This window comes from Sinocyclocheilus rhinocerous, unplaced genomic scaffold (assembly GCF_001515625.1).
Source record: "Sinocyclocheilus rhinocerous isolate Xijiao unplaced genomic scaffold, SAMN03320098_v1.1 scaffold271, whole genome shotgun sequence".
In the NCBI taxonomy this organism is placed as follows: Eukaryota; Metazoa; Chordata; class Actinopteri; order Cypriniformes; family Cyprinidae; genus Sinocyclocheilus; species Sinocyclocheilus rhinocerous.
The window spans coordinates 2164426-2179271 of record NW_015657574.1 but is presented as its reverse complement, the minus strand read 5'-3'; the positions used below and the strand labels follow the sequence as shown (position 1 = coordinate 2179271).

At 37.7% G+C, this 14846-nt stretch overlaps 1 protein-coding gene across 3 annotated transcripts in view; it reads right to left on the bottom strand.

Annotated features, from left to right (window-relative positions):
• Positions 1 to 2467: 2467 nt before the first annotated feature.
• LOC107721371 (GDP-mannose 4,6 dehydratase) overlaps positions 2468 to 14846 on the bottom strand; it is a 70604-nt gene continuing 58225 nt past the window's right edge. For all 3 annotated transcript variants that reach the window (XM_016529354.1, XM_016529355.1, XM_016529356.1), the window contains 4 exons: positions 13928 to 14046; positions 13613 to 13709; positions 3244 to 3312; positions 2468 to 3154 (listed from right to left, as the gene is read on the bottom strand). In XM_016529354.1, the coding sequence (XP_016384840.1) occupies positions 3092 to 3154; positions 3244 to 3312; positions 13613 to 13709; positions 13928 to 14046 (348 nt within the window). In that variant the 3' untranslated portion in view covers positions 2468 to 3091. The remainder of the gene's footprint in view (positions 3155 to 3243; positions 3313 to 13612; positions 13710 to 13927; positions 14047 to 14846) is intronic.

Below are 14846 nucleotides of genomic sequence, written 5' to 3'. Positions count from 1 at the left end.
ATTTCTCTTTTTTTCTCACAATCTGCGCTAAATAAAAGAAGCAATAAACACGTCCATCAGCCTTGTGAAGAAGCGCCGTGCTCCCAATTTAAAAAACATCTTTAGTGTTATGATACATGTTAGCTACTTTAAATGCCACATTTAAAATGTTCTTAACATTTCCTACATATTTATATAAAACTTAAATAAATATTTAATAATAATTCAAAACCTTGTAGGCTATAGCCTATAACAATAAAATATAGGCTAATCCTAATTTGTTGCAGCGCACCTGGCGAAGGCGATTGCTTTTTAAACGTTAAACTTTTAAATCATAGACATTAATAATAATGATATAAAATCATTTTTCTCACGGACAAAAACGGAATTGCAAATAAAACTTAAGTAAACACAATGCCGTGGACTGTGAGAAAAGGTCGAGAGGCTTATCACGGATTATCTGCTTGACGATGAAAAATAAACACAAGAAAAATAGACACGAGTTTACCCTGACAGAGTGGATTGAAACAAAATGATTTTCTTCTGCGTTGCAAAAATGTCAAAGGATAAAATTGTGAGACGAGAAATTGTGAGTGGAAGTTCCTTATCAGTGAAATCCAAATGCTTGACACTGGGAAAGCAAATAATTCCTGCTGTGCCAAGATATAATACAGAAACAATAAACAATACCGAACAAAGGGTGAGACTAATTATAATACTGAGGAAGTTCACTGAAATATAAAAGCAATATAAATGCAATATGATATATAACAGCATAAAATATCATTATAAAATAAATTGAGAGAATATAAATTAACGACAGAATACCACTATATAAAATTCTCCATATTGCTATACATTTAAAAAAATAATATTTAATTATTAAACATTTAAAAATTATATATATATATAGGCCTATTTTTAAATAATATTTAATTATTAAAACCAGCCAATAAACTTAATTTCAGGACTTTTGGAGACAGTGAGCAAACCAGTTGTCGCAGAGAGGATAATTTGAGTTCCGTGCATTTTTAATTACAAATCTTTTGAGATAACTGACAGAGAATATAAATAAAGCATTATATTAAATTCTTGACTTGGAGATTTTTCACGTCCCTTAAATTTTTATTATACTTTAATTTGTTGGTCCAATTGAATTTCACGTTTCCTAGCTTTTACGGGAAAATCAGCAGGGTAGTCAAACAAAATACCAGAAATTTCCCCGCTCAAGCGTAAAAACAAATTCGCCGGGATATATAAGGTAGTTAGTGGCTGCTCGCGGCCTGTGCACCTGTACGCGGTAGATCCCGCGACCCAGGCCAGTGGAAAAGTGCTTTTTACGCTCGCGGACCGGCGAGCCACCGTCTGGCTCCAATCAGGCCCGCGCGCTCACATTGCTGCGCTGCGGCGCTTAAATGGCACTCCACTGGCTCGAGATGCCGTCTCAAAAACACAAATACACATACATCAACCGCCCCCACTATCGCCTGTCTTACGAGGGTCTCAAAGACCCCACTTTCTTGGACGTTGGTGTCAAATGACCTTCTTTTGGCACTTCGAATAGACCAGAATATCCGTGGCCTCTTGAGTCGTTTAAAAGAAACTGATTTTACCGGGTCTCTCTCTCCTCGCTTGAGGACACTTACGCTGACAGAGGTCTCTTGAATCTGTTGTTACTTTGATGAGGACAACCGTGTCGCCAATACAAATAAACACGGCGGAGGATTTTCGCACACAGCGAAATGTCTTCACTGTCAGGGTTCAGTGGCCTAGCTGCGCCCGACGTCAGAGGTGATTAAACATGAGCTGCTTTACAAGGCCGAGTTACTGCTCCCTCAGCTGCGCGCGGTGGGCCGAGCTCGAGCATCTGGAACGAAGGAGCGCGAGGCCTCGAGGACGCCCGTTTCCCGCCGAATACAAGAGAGCGCTTGTGCTCGGACACCGCCGAGCAACCCGCGAGAGCTGGCATGAGCCGCTTTCTGACGCATTTCACTGTACATTTAACTTCTGAGGCTAGAGAGACATTTTATTTTCAAAATGATGTTTACTGATTGTAACCATGTAAGCTCATCTCGAGCTATTGCTTACTGAGTCAGCAATATTAGCAAATTTTCTATAGGCCTACTATTGCTATCTCTAATGTTGTTCTGTTTAATAGCTTATAGGCTAAATTATAGGAAACAAAGGTAAAAACAACACTGTTATCAGTATCACCTTAAAAGTTTTAAGCTTTTAAAATTACAAATCTACTCTGAGAACTGAACCTTTCAACATAAAACATTTAAAACCCAACGATTCACAACCAGGAGGTCTAAAGGAGTGACTTAAAATACGTGAATAAAGTAGCCTACTAAAACCATAATGAACATGTAAACTTACATATTTATGTTAATCTGACCCCCCCATAATTTTTCAAGTTTTTTAAAACTTATGAAATTACAATATTATTTGTGGTTGATCATATATTAACCTATTCTTTCAAAATATTTTTTTTCATGATATTTTATTAAAAGTGTGAAAACAAGCAGTTCTATAATAATTTATAAGCTATATTGTCTTGAACAATTGGGGGGGGGGGAGTTGAGTCAAAAAGGTTGAGAACCACAAAAAAAAACACTCAAATGACTCTTTGGAGATTTTACACACATTACAACTGAATTTTAAAACTTCAGTTTGTATTTGCATTTTAAATAATCAGGAAACAATTTTTAAAGTTCCAACCAATTAATGTCATCGCTTCAGTTTAAGAAATCACATGAATAAAACAGCAAACAGCTTTAAAAGGCTCTACAAACCCTTTAATCCCTTATTTATACATTTCTTTCATGATTATGAATAAAAACCGCTTTATAAAAAAATGGATAAAAATCATTTAGACAGAACACAAACTAAAAATCCATACACAATCTTAAATATGACAGTATTAAGGAACAGAGAAAGGCAACAGCGGGGACCTTCAAAACACAGTGAAACTGAGATCAGAACGCTGAAGCAGCAGAGAAAACGACAGACAGAGGAACAGAAATGCAGCTGAATGCTTCTTCCAGTGATCACACACACAAACACATGACAACCGCCTCTTTGGCATGCATGGAGATGAAGGCGTGTGGGCTCAGGCATTTGGGTTGTTCTGCATGAGCTCGATGTCCGCGTCCACCATTTCTTTAACAAGCTCCTGTTGGAATACACACATACACCGATTATTTCTCAATCTCCAGTGCACTGGAAGTGAACCGCTTTGATTTTTTTTACAGGAACGCTCACCTCGAACGTCACACGTGGTTTCCAGCCCAGGATCTTCAAGGCTTTGGAACTGTCTCCCTGTAAGAAGTCCTAGAAAAAGACAGAAAGAGAGTGAGTTGGGGAAAAAACTATGACGAAGAAGAAAAAAGAAAAAAAAAAACACAAAGGGGTGGTTTAGTCCTTCTTTATTAACTGGACCTCCCAACCTGTACCCCCCCCCACACACACACACACACTCTTCTTCAATCTCACACACCCACATACAACTGCCAGCACCACACACACAGGTGTCAAGCTCTGTGTCTCGGGGGGAAGGTGAGGGCCGAGGCAGGCCATCCATCCAGCACCCCCTCTTTTCCAACCCTCTCTCAGTGCCAGAGCATGATGGATTATGTGACTCTCGTGGCCTAACCCCTTCTGTTCTCCTGCTGGGACGGCAAAACTCACACCGGCCCACACACACACACACTTAAAGGTGCTTCTCAGGGTGGTGGCAGTAACGAGTTTGAGGGTGTCCTTGCTGCTGATCTGATTACACAAGGAGCCAGAACACACTCACACGCACACACATACACACACTCACAACGGCACTTCTGTGCCTTTGACAAATGAGAGCTCTTGTTCCAAAAGCCCATATTTTTATGTTGAACCCTGAGAAGTTACAGTCACTAACTCATGGTTCCATTTTAGCTCCAATTAAATCATTTAAATGACATAACCATATTTTAAAGACTAATTAGCGAAATAGCATTCATTTATCAACATACGAAACAGCATGCAACCATCATAATCAAGATACGTATTAATGCGGCATATTAATCATAATTAGTCTTCACTTTTCTGAAAGCTAAATTAACATCAGCTGCTTTTGTCACCCATCCAAGTCTTCACATGCAAACAACTACGGTACTGTGTCCCGACAATGTAAGTTTACAAAGTATTTGCGAGGAAGGAAAACTAGAACGGTATTAATTGGATGAAACCGAAGCATTGTGTGTGCATGTGAATCATGCGTTGTGTGCAATAGCTCTTGCTATTAAATAGAAAGTCAGCAAGTCAAGACAAATCAAAGGCACAGTGGAAGTTCACAAGCAGATTTTAGTTTCAAACACTGGTTGTTTATGCTTGTTTAAAGAAGATATCTACATGCATCAGGGTTTAAAACAGAAGCCGCACCTGCATGTATGGTAAATAAAATGGAAATAAACAATAAATTAAAGTGATAGTCATCATCTGGGTGCATTTTTATTGTGTGACTGAGCACTTAACGTAAAGGAATTCAGGACTATTGAAAAGACAGACCTTCACAAACATCAAGCAACATTTGTTAACTTAAAGCATGGCTACACATGACATGTGAGACTCTAAAATTACTATGCATGCATGTTTCAGTGAGTTTTAATATCTCTGAGACATGCATCAGGAAAAACAGGCACACACAGACAAAGCACTGTGCCGGACAGCAGAGTCAGAGGTCAAATCCACAAGAGCAATATGACCAGATCGACAAAAGGAGGGGTCAAACTTCCTTTGAGGAACAAATCCCTGGATATTTGTCTGTAAGATTTTTAAACAAATTAATGATTTTATATAGTAGGGATGCATTACATTGATCAAAAGTGATAAAGACTTTTATCTGTTTCAAATAAATGCAGTTTTCTTTTTAAACTTTCTATTTATCAAAGAATCCTGAAATCTCCGTATATTTATATTTGGCAGCAAAACATTTCAGTTCCAACAATGATAATAAGCAATGTTTCTTAAGTACCAAATGATCATATTATAATGATTTCTGAAGGATCATGTGACACTGAAGACTGGAGTAATGATGCTGAAAATTCAGCTTTGCCATCATAAAAAAATATTACATTTTAAAATATATTCAAAAAGGAAAACGATATTTTAAATTGTAATAATTTTTCACAATATTACTGTTTTAACTGTACTGTATACTTAGTCAAATAAATGTAGCTTTGGTGAGCCTAAGAAACGTCTTTATGAAAACATTTTTACTGACACCAACATTTTTGAATGGTACTGTATATATAAAATGTATAGATATCAGAACAAAAAATGTATTTCATCTTTTTCATGTGTAAAAGAGATGGAGTACAATGCCGAAAAATCTGAATCAACACAGGGGAGAATGTCTCTATCTCAGATTCTTGTTTCAAGTGTTTAATAAATATTTATAAAATCATGTAAACCCTCTCCAGCAAAGAGACACATACCCTAAGTGTCTGACACTTTAAATGCATGCGGATGTGAGAGACACAAGTGCGAGATGAATCCAACTGCACCCTCGAAAGTACATGGTGAAACAGAACAAGAAATCCACGGCTGTTCGACAGACTTCGCAATGTGCCGTGCAGTTTTGTGTGTGTGAGAGTTGTGTTATTTGATGCAGCATTTTTAGGAGGAATCAAAGACTCTACTGATTTCCCATTTTAAACAACAGCCAATCACAGAGCAGAAAAACTATAGGGAGAAACCAAAAGACTGAGTGCAAAAATACATCTGAATCTACACAACCTAGTGTCAATGTGTTAAAAACCAGGCTTGAACAAGATCTGGAGTAAAAAATATAAATTACAGTGAAAAATAATAAAATGACATCCCCAGAATTTCCTGTGTGACACGCACATTTGATGGTTTATCATTGAAGTAACACTTTCTTAGTTTAACCGAAAAGCACAATACACACATTAAGCTCAATTAAAGACAGTTTCACCCAAAAATAAAAATCCTGTTCTGACTTTTTTCTCTGCTGCGGAACACAAAAGATGATATTGGGCTCCAAAACAACAGTGGAATGCACTTTCATTGTATGTACAAAAAGAAATAAACAACTTTTGTGTTCTATAGAAGAAAGTCACACAGTTTTGCAACAACATGAGGGTGAGTAAATGATGAAAGAATTTTATTTTTAAATGAACTATCACTTTAACACTACTAGAATTATTATCATGAGCTCCTTCACTTTTGTAACTCATGTGTGTAATAAAAAAAACGGTCTTGTCTGGAGTGATCGAGAGTGAGAGAAGAGGAGGAGAGAGAGGACGGAGACAGGAATGACATGGAGAGAAAGGAAAATGATGATAAATTGAAAGCTCGGAGAGAATAGCTGTGTGAAAGTTAAAGAGCGAGAGAGGAGAAAGCGTGAGGGAGAGGGAGCGAGGAATGCGAGGTGTCAGGAGTTCAGCAGTCTGACAGCGCTACTGAGGATCTGTGTGTGCTTACATGTGGTATTGGCAGTGTGTTTGTGTGTTTACAAGCCTCAGAGAGCGGTGTCTTTTCAAGCAGTACAAGAGTCCTGCCTGTCAGCGTGCACATGATTCATCTCATTCAAATGACCCAGATACCTTTTAAATTTTTATCTCACCTCCTTTAACTGCACTTTCACTGTGGGTGGGGGGAGATAGAGATGCCGAGAGCCAGAGTTAATTACTCAATCAAGATAACGAGCCTGGGACATGCCATTTACAGAGGGCAGTCCACAATTAACCTCCCCTCTCCCACTACACACAGCCATGAAAGTGCGAACACGCGCACACACACCCAAGATGTATTTATGACACATGGCACAAACAAACCCAACACTGGTACACAAGTTAACACACTTTTTCGCATTTACACAAAGACACCGGCTGGGAAGAAAAAAACGTTTTCTGATCTAATACAGCACAGGATTGTTTTGATCCCTCCAAATGAACAGGCTTGTTTACGTAAAACAGAGAATTGCTCATTTTACTTTAAGTAACTAATCTAGTCAGTTGCATCTGATTTCAACCTAGTTTAAAGAAATGTTCCAGGTTCAATACAAGTTCATCAAAGTCGACAGCACTTGTGGTAAAATGTTGATTATCACAAAAATAAAATTTGACTCGTCCCTCCTTTTCTTAAAAAAAAATCACTTTAAATGGAAGCAAATGGAGCCAATCTGTAAATGGTAAAATACTCAGCTACTATAGTACAAGACAATAACCAATAAGTGTGTTGACAATTTTAGTGTGAAAAATGAAACAATTTTACAACTTCATTACAATGACAACGTAATACCTAAAACTCTACAATGGTAAACATTATTTAAACAGATTTGCAGTTTATATAATACATGAGTAATAACAGAAGAATTAATTTGACTGCTTTTATAAAATTGTAAGCATCACATTTTTGCTTTTAAATCCTCCAAAATTGGAAATGTCATTGTAAATGTCTCACCGTAATCTTGATTTATTAATTTTTTTTAGTTTAGAAAATGAGGAACACGCTGAAATGATTTTTTTGAGGTAACCAACATTAGACAACAAATGCTGTCAAATGAGCTTAACTTTTACTGAACCCTTTAAACGTTGCAAACTTTTAGTTTAGTAATAGACATCCAGTGATGTAATATCTTCACATTCTCTACTGCTTCTTTTGCTCAAAAGGGAATGTCTTTCTTCCCTAAACATTTAATTTATAAAAAAAAAAATCACCTGTTTACTGGGGATCTTTACACTTGGCTTGCTTTTTAAGTGTTATATTCTCAACTCTCATTCTTTTTTAAAAGCTCTTTCTCTCTCTTTCCCCTCCGTGGGGCCCAGGGTGGTTCCGCTCAGTCAAAGTCCTTCAGGAAATACCAGAGAGTAGGCCAGGGGAGAACCTACACCCCTCTCTCCCTCTTTATTTTTTTAGTTCTGTTCTCTCTCTCTCGACAAAAACGGACTGCAAGAGTAGCACGGTTAAAAAAAAGTCCCGGGGTGCGAGGTAAAAAGTGCCATGTAACGTTATGAAAGTGAGTTAAGCTCTACTGTAAAGTGTGATGGAAATAAACGTGGATGTATATATGGTCATCATGAGGAAAAGCTGAACGGTAAGAGCTTGGCTTTATTGCAGGTTTGAGTTCTACCTGGCAACCGGCCAGAATCTTTACAACATCATTCACACTCAACTTTAACAACTCTGACTTATTACACTGCATATCACCGTAAAGCTGTCACAAAGAGCCAGCCTCTCAACCACAGCAACTATAATACCCAGAAAACCCTAAAGACTGCACTACCCATAAAGCATCACGACAGACAACAGAGGCTTAAGCTCCGCTTAAGGTGGGGGACCTGCCTTCAACAAGCACATAAATCTAAAAGCATGCAGGTCGGTTGGCCACTAAGCTTAAGCCTGAAATAAAATGGATCTTGCATTCAAATTAAAAGCAAAGCTGCAGGTAAGTGATGATGCAGCTGTGTTTTGCATGCTGGTACTATGACGCTCAACATGGGTCAGATAAGACAGACTCCTGCATTCACAGAGTGAGGGCCTCCATGTTTGTGTGTGTGCTGCTCACTACAGGATGCTTTTTATCTCGCTCCTGACCTCTGCCACAGAGCAGATAAGATCACCCCATCCTGATCCTTGGAGTGAAAGGTCAAAGCCACCTTTCATTCCAACAGAAACCAAAAAACATGCATGCGCTTACATGCTACGTAAACACAGCACACAGATCTATACATCATAATAGTGCACGTGTGTCAATTATACTGTCTGCCTCTTTATAATGTAATATCAATATCACAGTCAAATGTTTGATTTGCAGGGAAGACACATACTGACATACCCTAAATGCATTGTAATTTGCTTTGGATAAATGCATTAAATGTAAATGCATAAAAGTCTGAAGTAGTTTTATGAGTATAAGGCTAAGGAAACACTGGCTGTCCATTCTCTAAATATTGAACAGTCATAAATAGCATTGAATGCTAAACTGTCAAAAAAAGCGATTTATTATTATAATTAATAAAAAAGAAGAAAATAATAAGAGAGAAATAATAAGTAAAATTAAATAATACAAATTAAAAAGTTAAGAAACAGTTTCTATCATCACAACAGTATTTTCTATTATAGTATTTTTATTAATTACAACAGCAACAATAATAAAATAACAAAAATAAACAATTTCAGAGGATATTCTATCAAAGTATTATTATTATTATTATTATTATTATTATGAAAAAGAAGATATAAGAGAATAAGCGAATAAGAAAAATAAAAGAAAATGAACTAAGATAATCAAAGTATTTTTATTTATTTTCTTCTTCATATTATTATTATTATTATATTTTAAAGTATATATTATTACCATTACTGGAATCAAAGGTACTTTAAAAAATGAATAAAAAATTCACAAAAGTATTTTATATTATAGTATTCTTATTAATTACAACAGCAACGATAATAAAATAACTAAAATAAACAATTTCAGAGGATTTTCTATCAAAGTATTATTATTATTATGAAAACGAAGAAATAAGAGAATAAGAAAAAAAAGAAAATGAATTAAGATAAACAAATTTTGAATAATTTCTTCTTCAGATTATTATAATTAAATGTTTATGTTTAAAAGTATATATATAATGTACACAAACACACATATACTTAAGGGGGTCTGAATACTTTCCGTACCCACTGTATATACATATATATAATCTTTATTATGTCAATAAAGTACTTAAAAAAAATTAATTAATTGACAGAGTGAAGATGCTGATGTGCATTTTAAGGGACATTAAATATCAAGACAATGTGCATTTACTACTCTAAAAATACACAATATTCCACGAAAGAACAACTGTCTCAAATTTAAATCTGTAAGAATGACGTTTGTAATTTGTCCGAGTTGCTGGAGGAATCATGTTGACATATGTACCATATAGTCCTAATCTCTGATAATCCACATAACTCCATCATTATGTTGTGGCAATTCCTCAGGGTCGCCAAGTCTGTGAGTTGATTTGATGAAATGAACTGCAGCCAGTGCAGCTTGTGTGTTTTGTCTATCATCAGCATGCATGCTCACACTTACACTTACTTACTGTACATTACATTTATAGTCCTGGCAGACACATCCTGAAAGCATTCATATACATTTCGCTACTTATTTTCAATAATCGTTGCCACATAAGACCCTCAAATCTTGTAAAAAGGCCATTACAAATAATTTAGTCAGCTGAAATTACACCACATAACAAAATAACCACAGCCCAGTTTACCAAAAACAACTTTGAGATGTGCACACAAGTTCAGCAGGGCAAGACATTCATAAAAGGTCCGAGTTACTAAACCCAGCGACTGCTGCAAACTCGCCGCTTGTGGAATTCGTTGCATAAATCAAAGCTTTTTGCTTTCATTATGCCCTCTCTCGTGCTCCTTTCTCTCTCTCTTTCAAAATGAAAAACGAAAAGAAAAAAACCATGAGAGTTTCCTGGGGACTGTCTGGAAAATAAAAAGTGAAAAAGAAGAAGAAAAAAGCCTTCGGCTAACTTTGGTCCTTCTTCCCCAAAGTGCCTCATAAAAATTGTTTAAATCAGCATCCGAAAGAATGAAATGGATGTGCAAAATCATATTCGCTGAAAGGCAGAGCAAGGACCGCAGGGTTCACACAGCGGCCGTCTGGGGGCCACATTCATCAGCTCGAGCCTTCGCTATTAAAAACCCCCTCAATCAGCTAAAAGACAGAGCACTCGGTTTTGATGTGTTCATTATTGCACCCAATTCGCGGCGTCCTTGTGTAAGTGCAAATGAGAGAATAAAAGTAAGCGAGAGAGAAATAAAAGAATGGCTCTCCTGCTGGAGATCATAAAAAAAGTTACCGAAATTCGCTCTAATATTTCAAGCTTCATTTAAATCGGGGTATTTCAGGCCTTAAAAGGAAGTTAGCATATTATTTCAACGCGCACACACGGTTTCTTTGTCTGTGAGTAGATGGCGTGTGATGGACAGACAAGGCCAAGCGCATTACCTGCTTTTCTCATCGTGAAGCTAAAGCTACGCATACCTCCTGAAGGAATGTGAGCGAGTGTGTGTCGACTGAAAGAACACATCCAGTGAGAGCGAGATACAGGTTGTATTTGCAGCAAAGCCACGGATGAAATCCTCCCCTACGCACACGCTCGTTATGACATCTCTAAAGGTTATGCAAAAAAAGATGGGCGATTTGAGTTTCATCATTCGCTCGCAATTTACGCACATCAAACCACAAGTTACGTCTGGCATGATAGCCATCACTCAGAGGCTTCACATGTTGATTTTGGGAATGATAATAATGCATAGAGCCATTCATCTAACAGCAGTTTTGGGTGTGACGGTTATTTTTAGCGTTAACGTGGGATCTTTCAGCCAGAAGATTTTTATCTGTCAGTAATTATGCTTTCATAAATCATGCAGGTGTAGCACGAACGAAAATAGATTAGGATGGCTCAAAAACACAGCAGTTCATGTGACGATTGACGATGGTCTCTTTGGATAAACAGGTAGCGTATTCAGCCCACTGCTTTCCTATTAATAGGTGTGTATTTCATCCAGTTACTCCCTTCAGGCAAAGCAAGTGTGTGTGTGTGTGTGTGTGCTGGCAAACATAATTACGCATTTGAAATTAAAGTAAGATCCTTTTTCTATTCTGTTTCTGCCAGAAAAAGTGATTTGATTACTTATAGGCGTCATCCAACAGATTTTCAAACATGTTCACATGTAGCCTGTGGACAACGCATTAGTAAACCTATCGCAAATACACACACTCGCTCTCATTCATCCTTGTAAGTGCGTCCCCTACTGACACTCCTGCCTCCTGAGGAAATGCAGTGATTTACTTTCTATCACAGAGGTTAAAGGTCAAATTCCCATTTCGCCTCTGTGTTGATGGATGGCCTGTTCGGTTTATGCCTTTTAGAGTGTCTTTAAGTATCCTGGGCTGATATTATGTAACAGCATTGGGAGGTCATCAAAAACCTGACACCAAAAATATTTAAAGGGGTCATATGAAGGGAATGCGCCCCTGATCTACATAAATGTGTCTATGTTCGCGCTAATCATTCGTGATCCAGCTTCACCTAAAGAAGAAGTGAGTGTAAGGTTTTTTTAATGAATCTTTGCAAATCGCCTTTCATAATAATGTAGCAAATAATTAGCAAGTTTCACAATGAATGCGGCTAAAGTAAACAGTCCCTCAAAGAGCAGCTCGGAAGAGGGGCGGGGTCAGCAGAGCTCATTAACATTTAAAGGAAAATGCTACAAAACTGCGTGCTCTGAAAAGAATTGTTTTTGACAGGGTAAAAACGGTGTTTTTTACACTACCATTGAGAAATTTTAACCAAACTATGTTACAGACTTTTCATTAAGACCCTAAAGAATCACATCAACCTGTGGAAAATGGGCATCCTATGACCCCTTTAATAGGTTTAAACCCGAATAACAGATTTCTGTCTTTCTGCACTGGTTCTTCTGCACTTCTTTTTCTTTCTGTCTTACCTTTGTTATTTTTTCTTCTAACTGAAAAAGGTCCTTGGAAACACCCCTCTGACCCATACGCAGTAAACAGGTGTCTTGGAGAAAACCTCTGATCTGTCAACAATCATTTCATGTGCATGCTTTCTTTACAGATTTAGTGCCCTTTCTCATTCCTGAATGACCACCCACCACACACACACACACACACAATCTGACATCTACATGTCAGGTAAGGACGGACATTTTAATTATCTTGTCTACTTGAGTACTTCATAGAAAAATACATATTTCTTTTTAATTGTTGAACTACGCACATACACTGCTGTCTAAAAGTTTGCGATCATTAAGATGTTTTGTCTCTTATGCTTACCAAGATTGCATTTATCTGATCAAAAACAGTTTAAACAGTAATTATGTGAAATATTATTACAATTTAAATTAACTCGTATCTATTTGAATACATTTTGAAATGTAATCTATTCTAGTCTTCAGGGTCACATGATCCTTCAGAAAACATTGCTGATGTGGTGCTCAAGTAACATTTATAATTATTATCAATGTTGATTCGCTGCTTAATATATTTGGGGAAACTATGATGCAGTTTTTCACAATTTTAAGCATCCTTGCTGAATGAAAGTATTATTTTTACTGACCCCAAACTTTTTAATGGCAGTGTAAATAAACAACACAGCATAATTGGCCAACACATTGGGTCTGGCTTATTTGGGGAATTGTTGTATGTTAAGCGACACATTTTTAAGATGTTCCGCCAAGTTAAAAACAAGTTCTTTCAAAAAGTCTCAAGACCCCTTCCATTGAGTTATGCAATGGCTAGCTGTTTTTTTTTTAAAGAAAGAACGTGTCCTATGTGAACGCCCTCAAATCCTCTCTAGAGATTTGAATGCTGCTGATTTAATGGATTATAAGTCACAATTAACAATATTGAAACAAACAGCTGTCTAATGATGTAATAAAATAAACAAATAAAACATTCTCACCACATATCTAGGAGATGTCAACACTTATTGTACAGTAGTCTATGCATGATATTTTGTAATGTCTCACCTCCTAAGGGCACCTTGGATGTTCTGATCTTTTAATACATGGGAAGATATTTGCAGTGCCTTACCACTTCAGTTGGCCGATAGTACTTCGGATCCACCTTCACATGAATCTCTCCCGTCTCCTGACATCGGCCCACCTCCTCCTCATTCTTCCCCTCCCACCTAAGTGCGAGAACTTGAGCTTTGAACCCATGCCTTCATTTTATTTGTTTTTCAATTCAGCTGTCAGCATATGCGTTACATATTTACAATATTTATGGTGTGTTTGCATGTTGTTTTGTGGTCTTGTACAGCCTGTCGGCGAATCAACGCCAGATGTGCCAGATTAACCAAATGGGCTTAATCTGAGTAGATGTGTGTGTGTGCGCGTGTGCTCTCACACAATGGTTTTGCCCACGTGTTTGAAGGCCTTCTCAACGAACTCCCGTACGCTGTGCACTTCCCCCGTCGCAATGACAAAATCGATAGGCTCCTCCTGCTGCAACATCAGCCACATCGCCTAAAACAAACAGAAACAACAAGATCAATATCATTATTATGAAGTACGTTCCATTTCAGATGACGCATATGTGATTGATGATATCATATGACTTCATATAACAGTATCAAAACAGCTTTATTTTCTCAGGTTCACATTTGTGATCAAGTATCAAGACTCCCCCGCATACACACGACACAGATTCAACGCAGACACATCTGCTGCCAGTAGGATATGCTTTTATGTGGTTACGATCTTACACACACCCCAACACACAAACACACATGGCCGTCCCCATCCTGACGTCAACACTAGGCCTCATGGGATGCCAATTGTGGGAATAAAGCACAGAGTTCCCAAGTCCATACAACCACTACACGACGACACAAAAGCACAGACTACATCTACATAGTGATCTAGATGAAAGAGAGAGTGCTTTTGGAGAAATAAATGGTGAGATACTTAAATCAAGAATGCTTGCCAAGAGGTCAATGGGTGATAGTCTTTTTTCTCTGGCTTTAGCTCCCTCTTTCTATCTCTCATACACATTTTCGGACTCCAGGGCTTTAGCTTTAAGCCAGTTGGCCGGAGAATCGCCCCGTTCCCTTGACAGGACTGTGCTCTTTTCTTCCCCTCAGCTTGATGGAGGGATAAAGACCCCATCAGCACGTTTTATACGCTGCAGTGGGAGCGCCGCACTTGGCCGCCCAACTCATTCATATTTCACTCCTGCTGCACTCACTTAAAAAAAACTCTCAAACGAGATAACAGACAGACAGACAGAAAGAGAAAACCATAAAATGAAACACTGAGGGAACTCA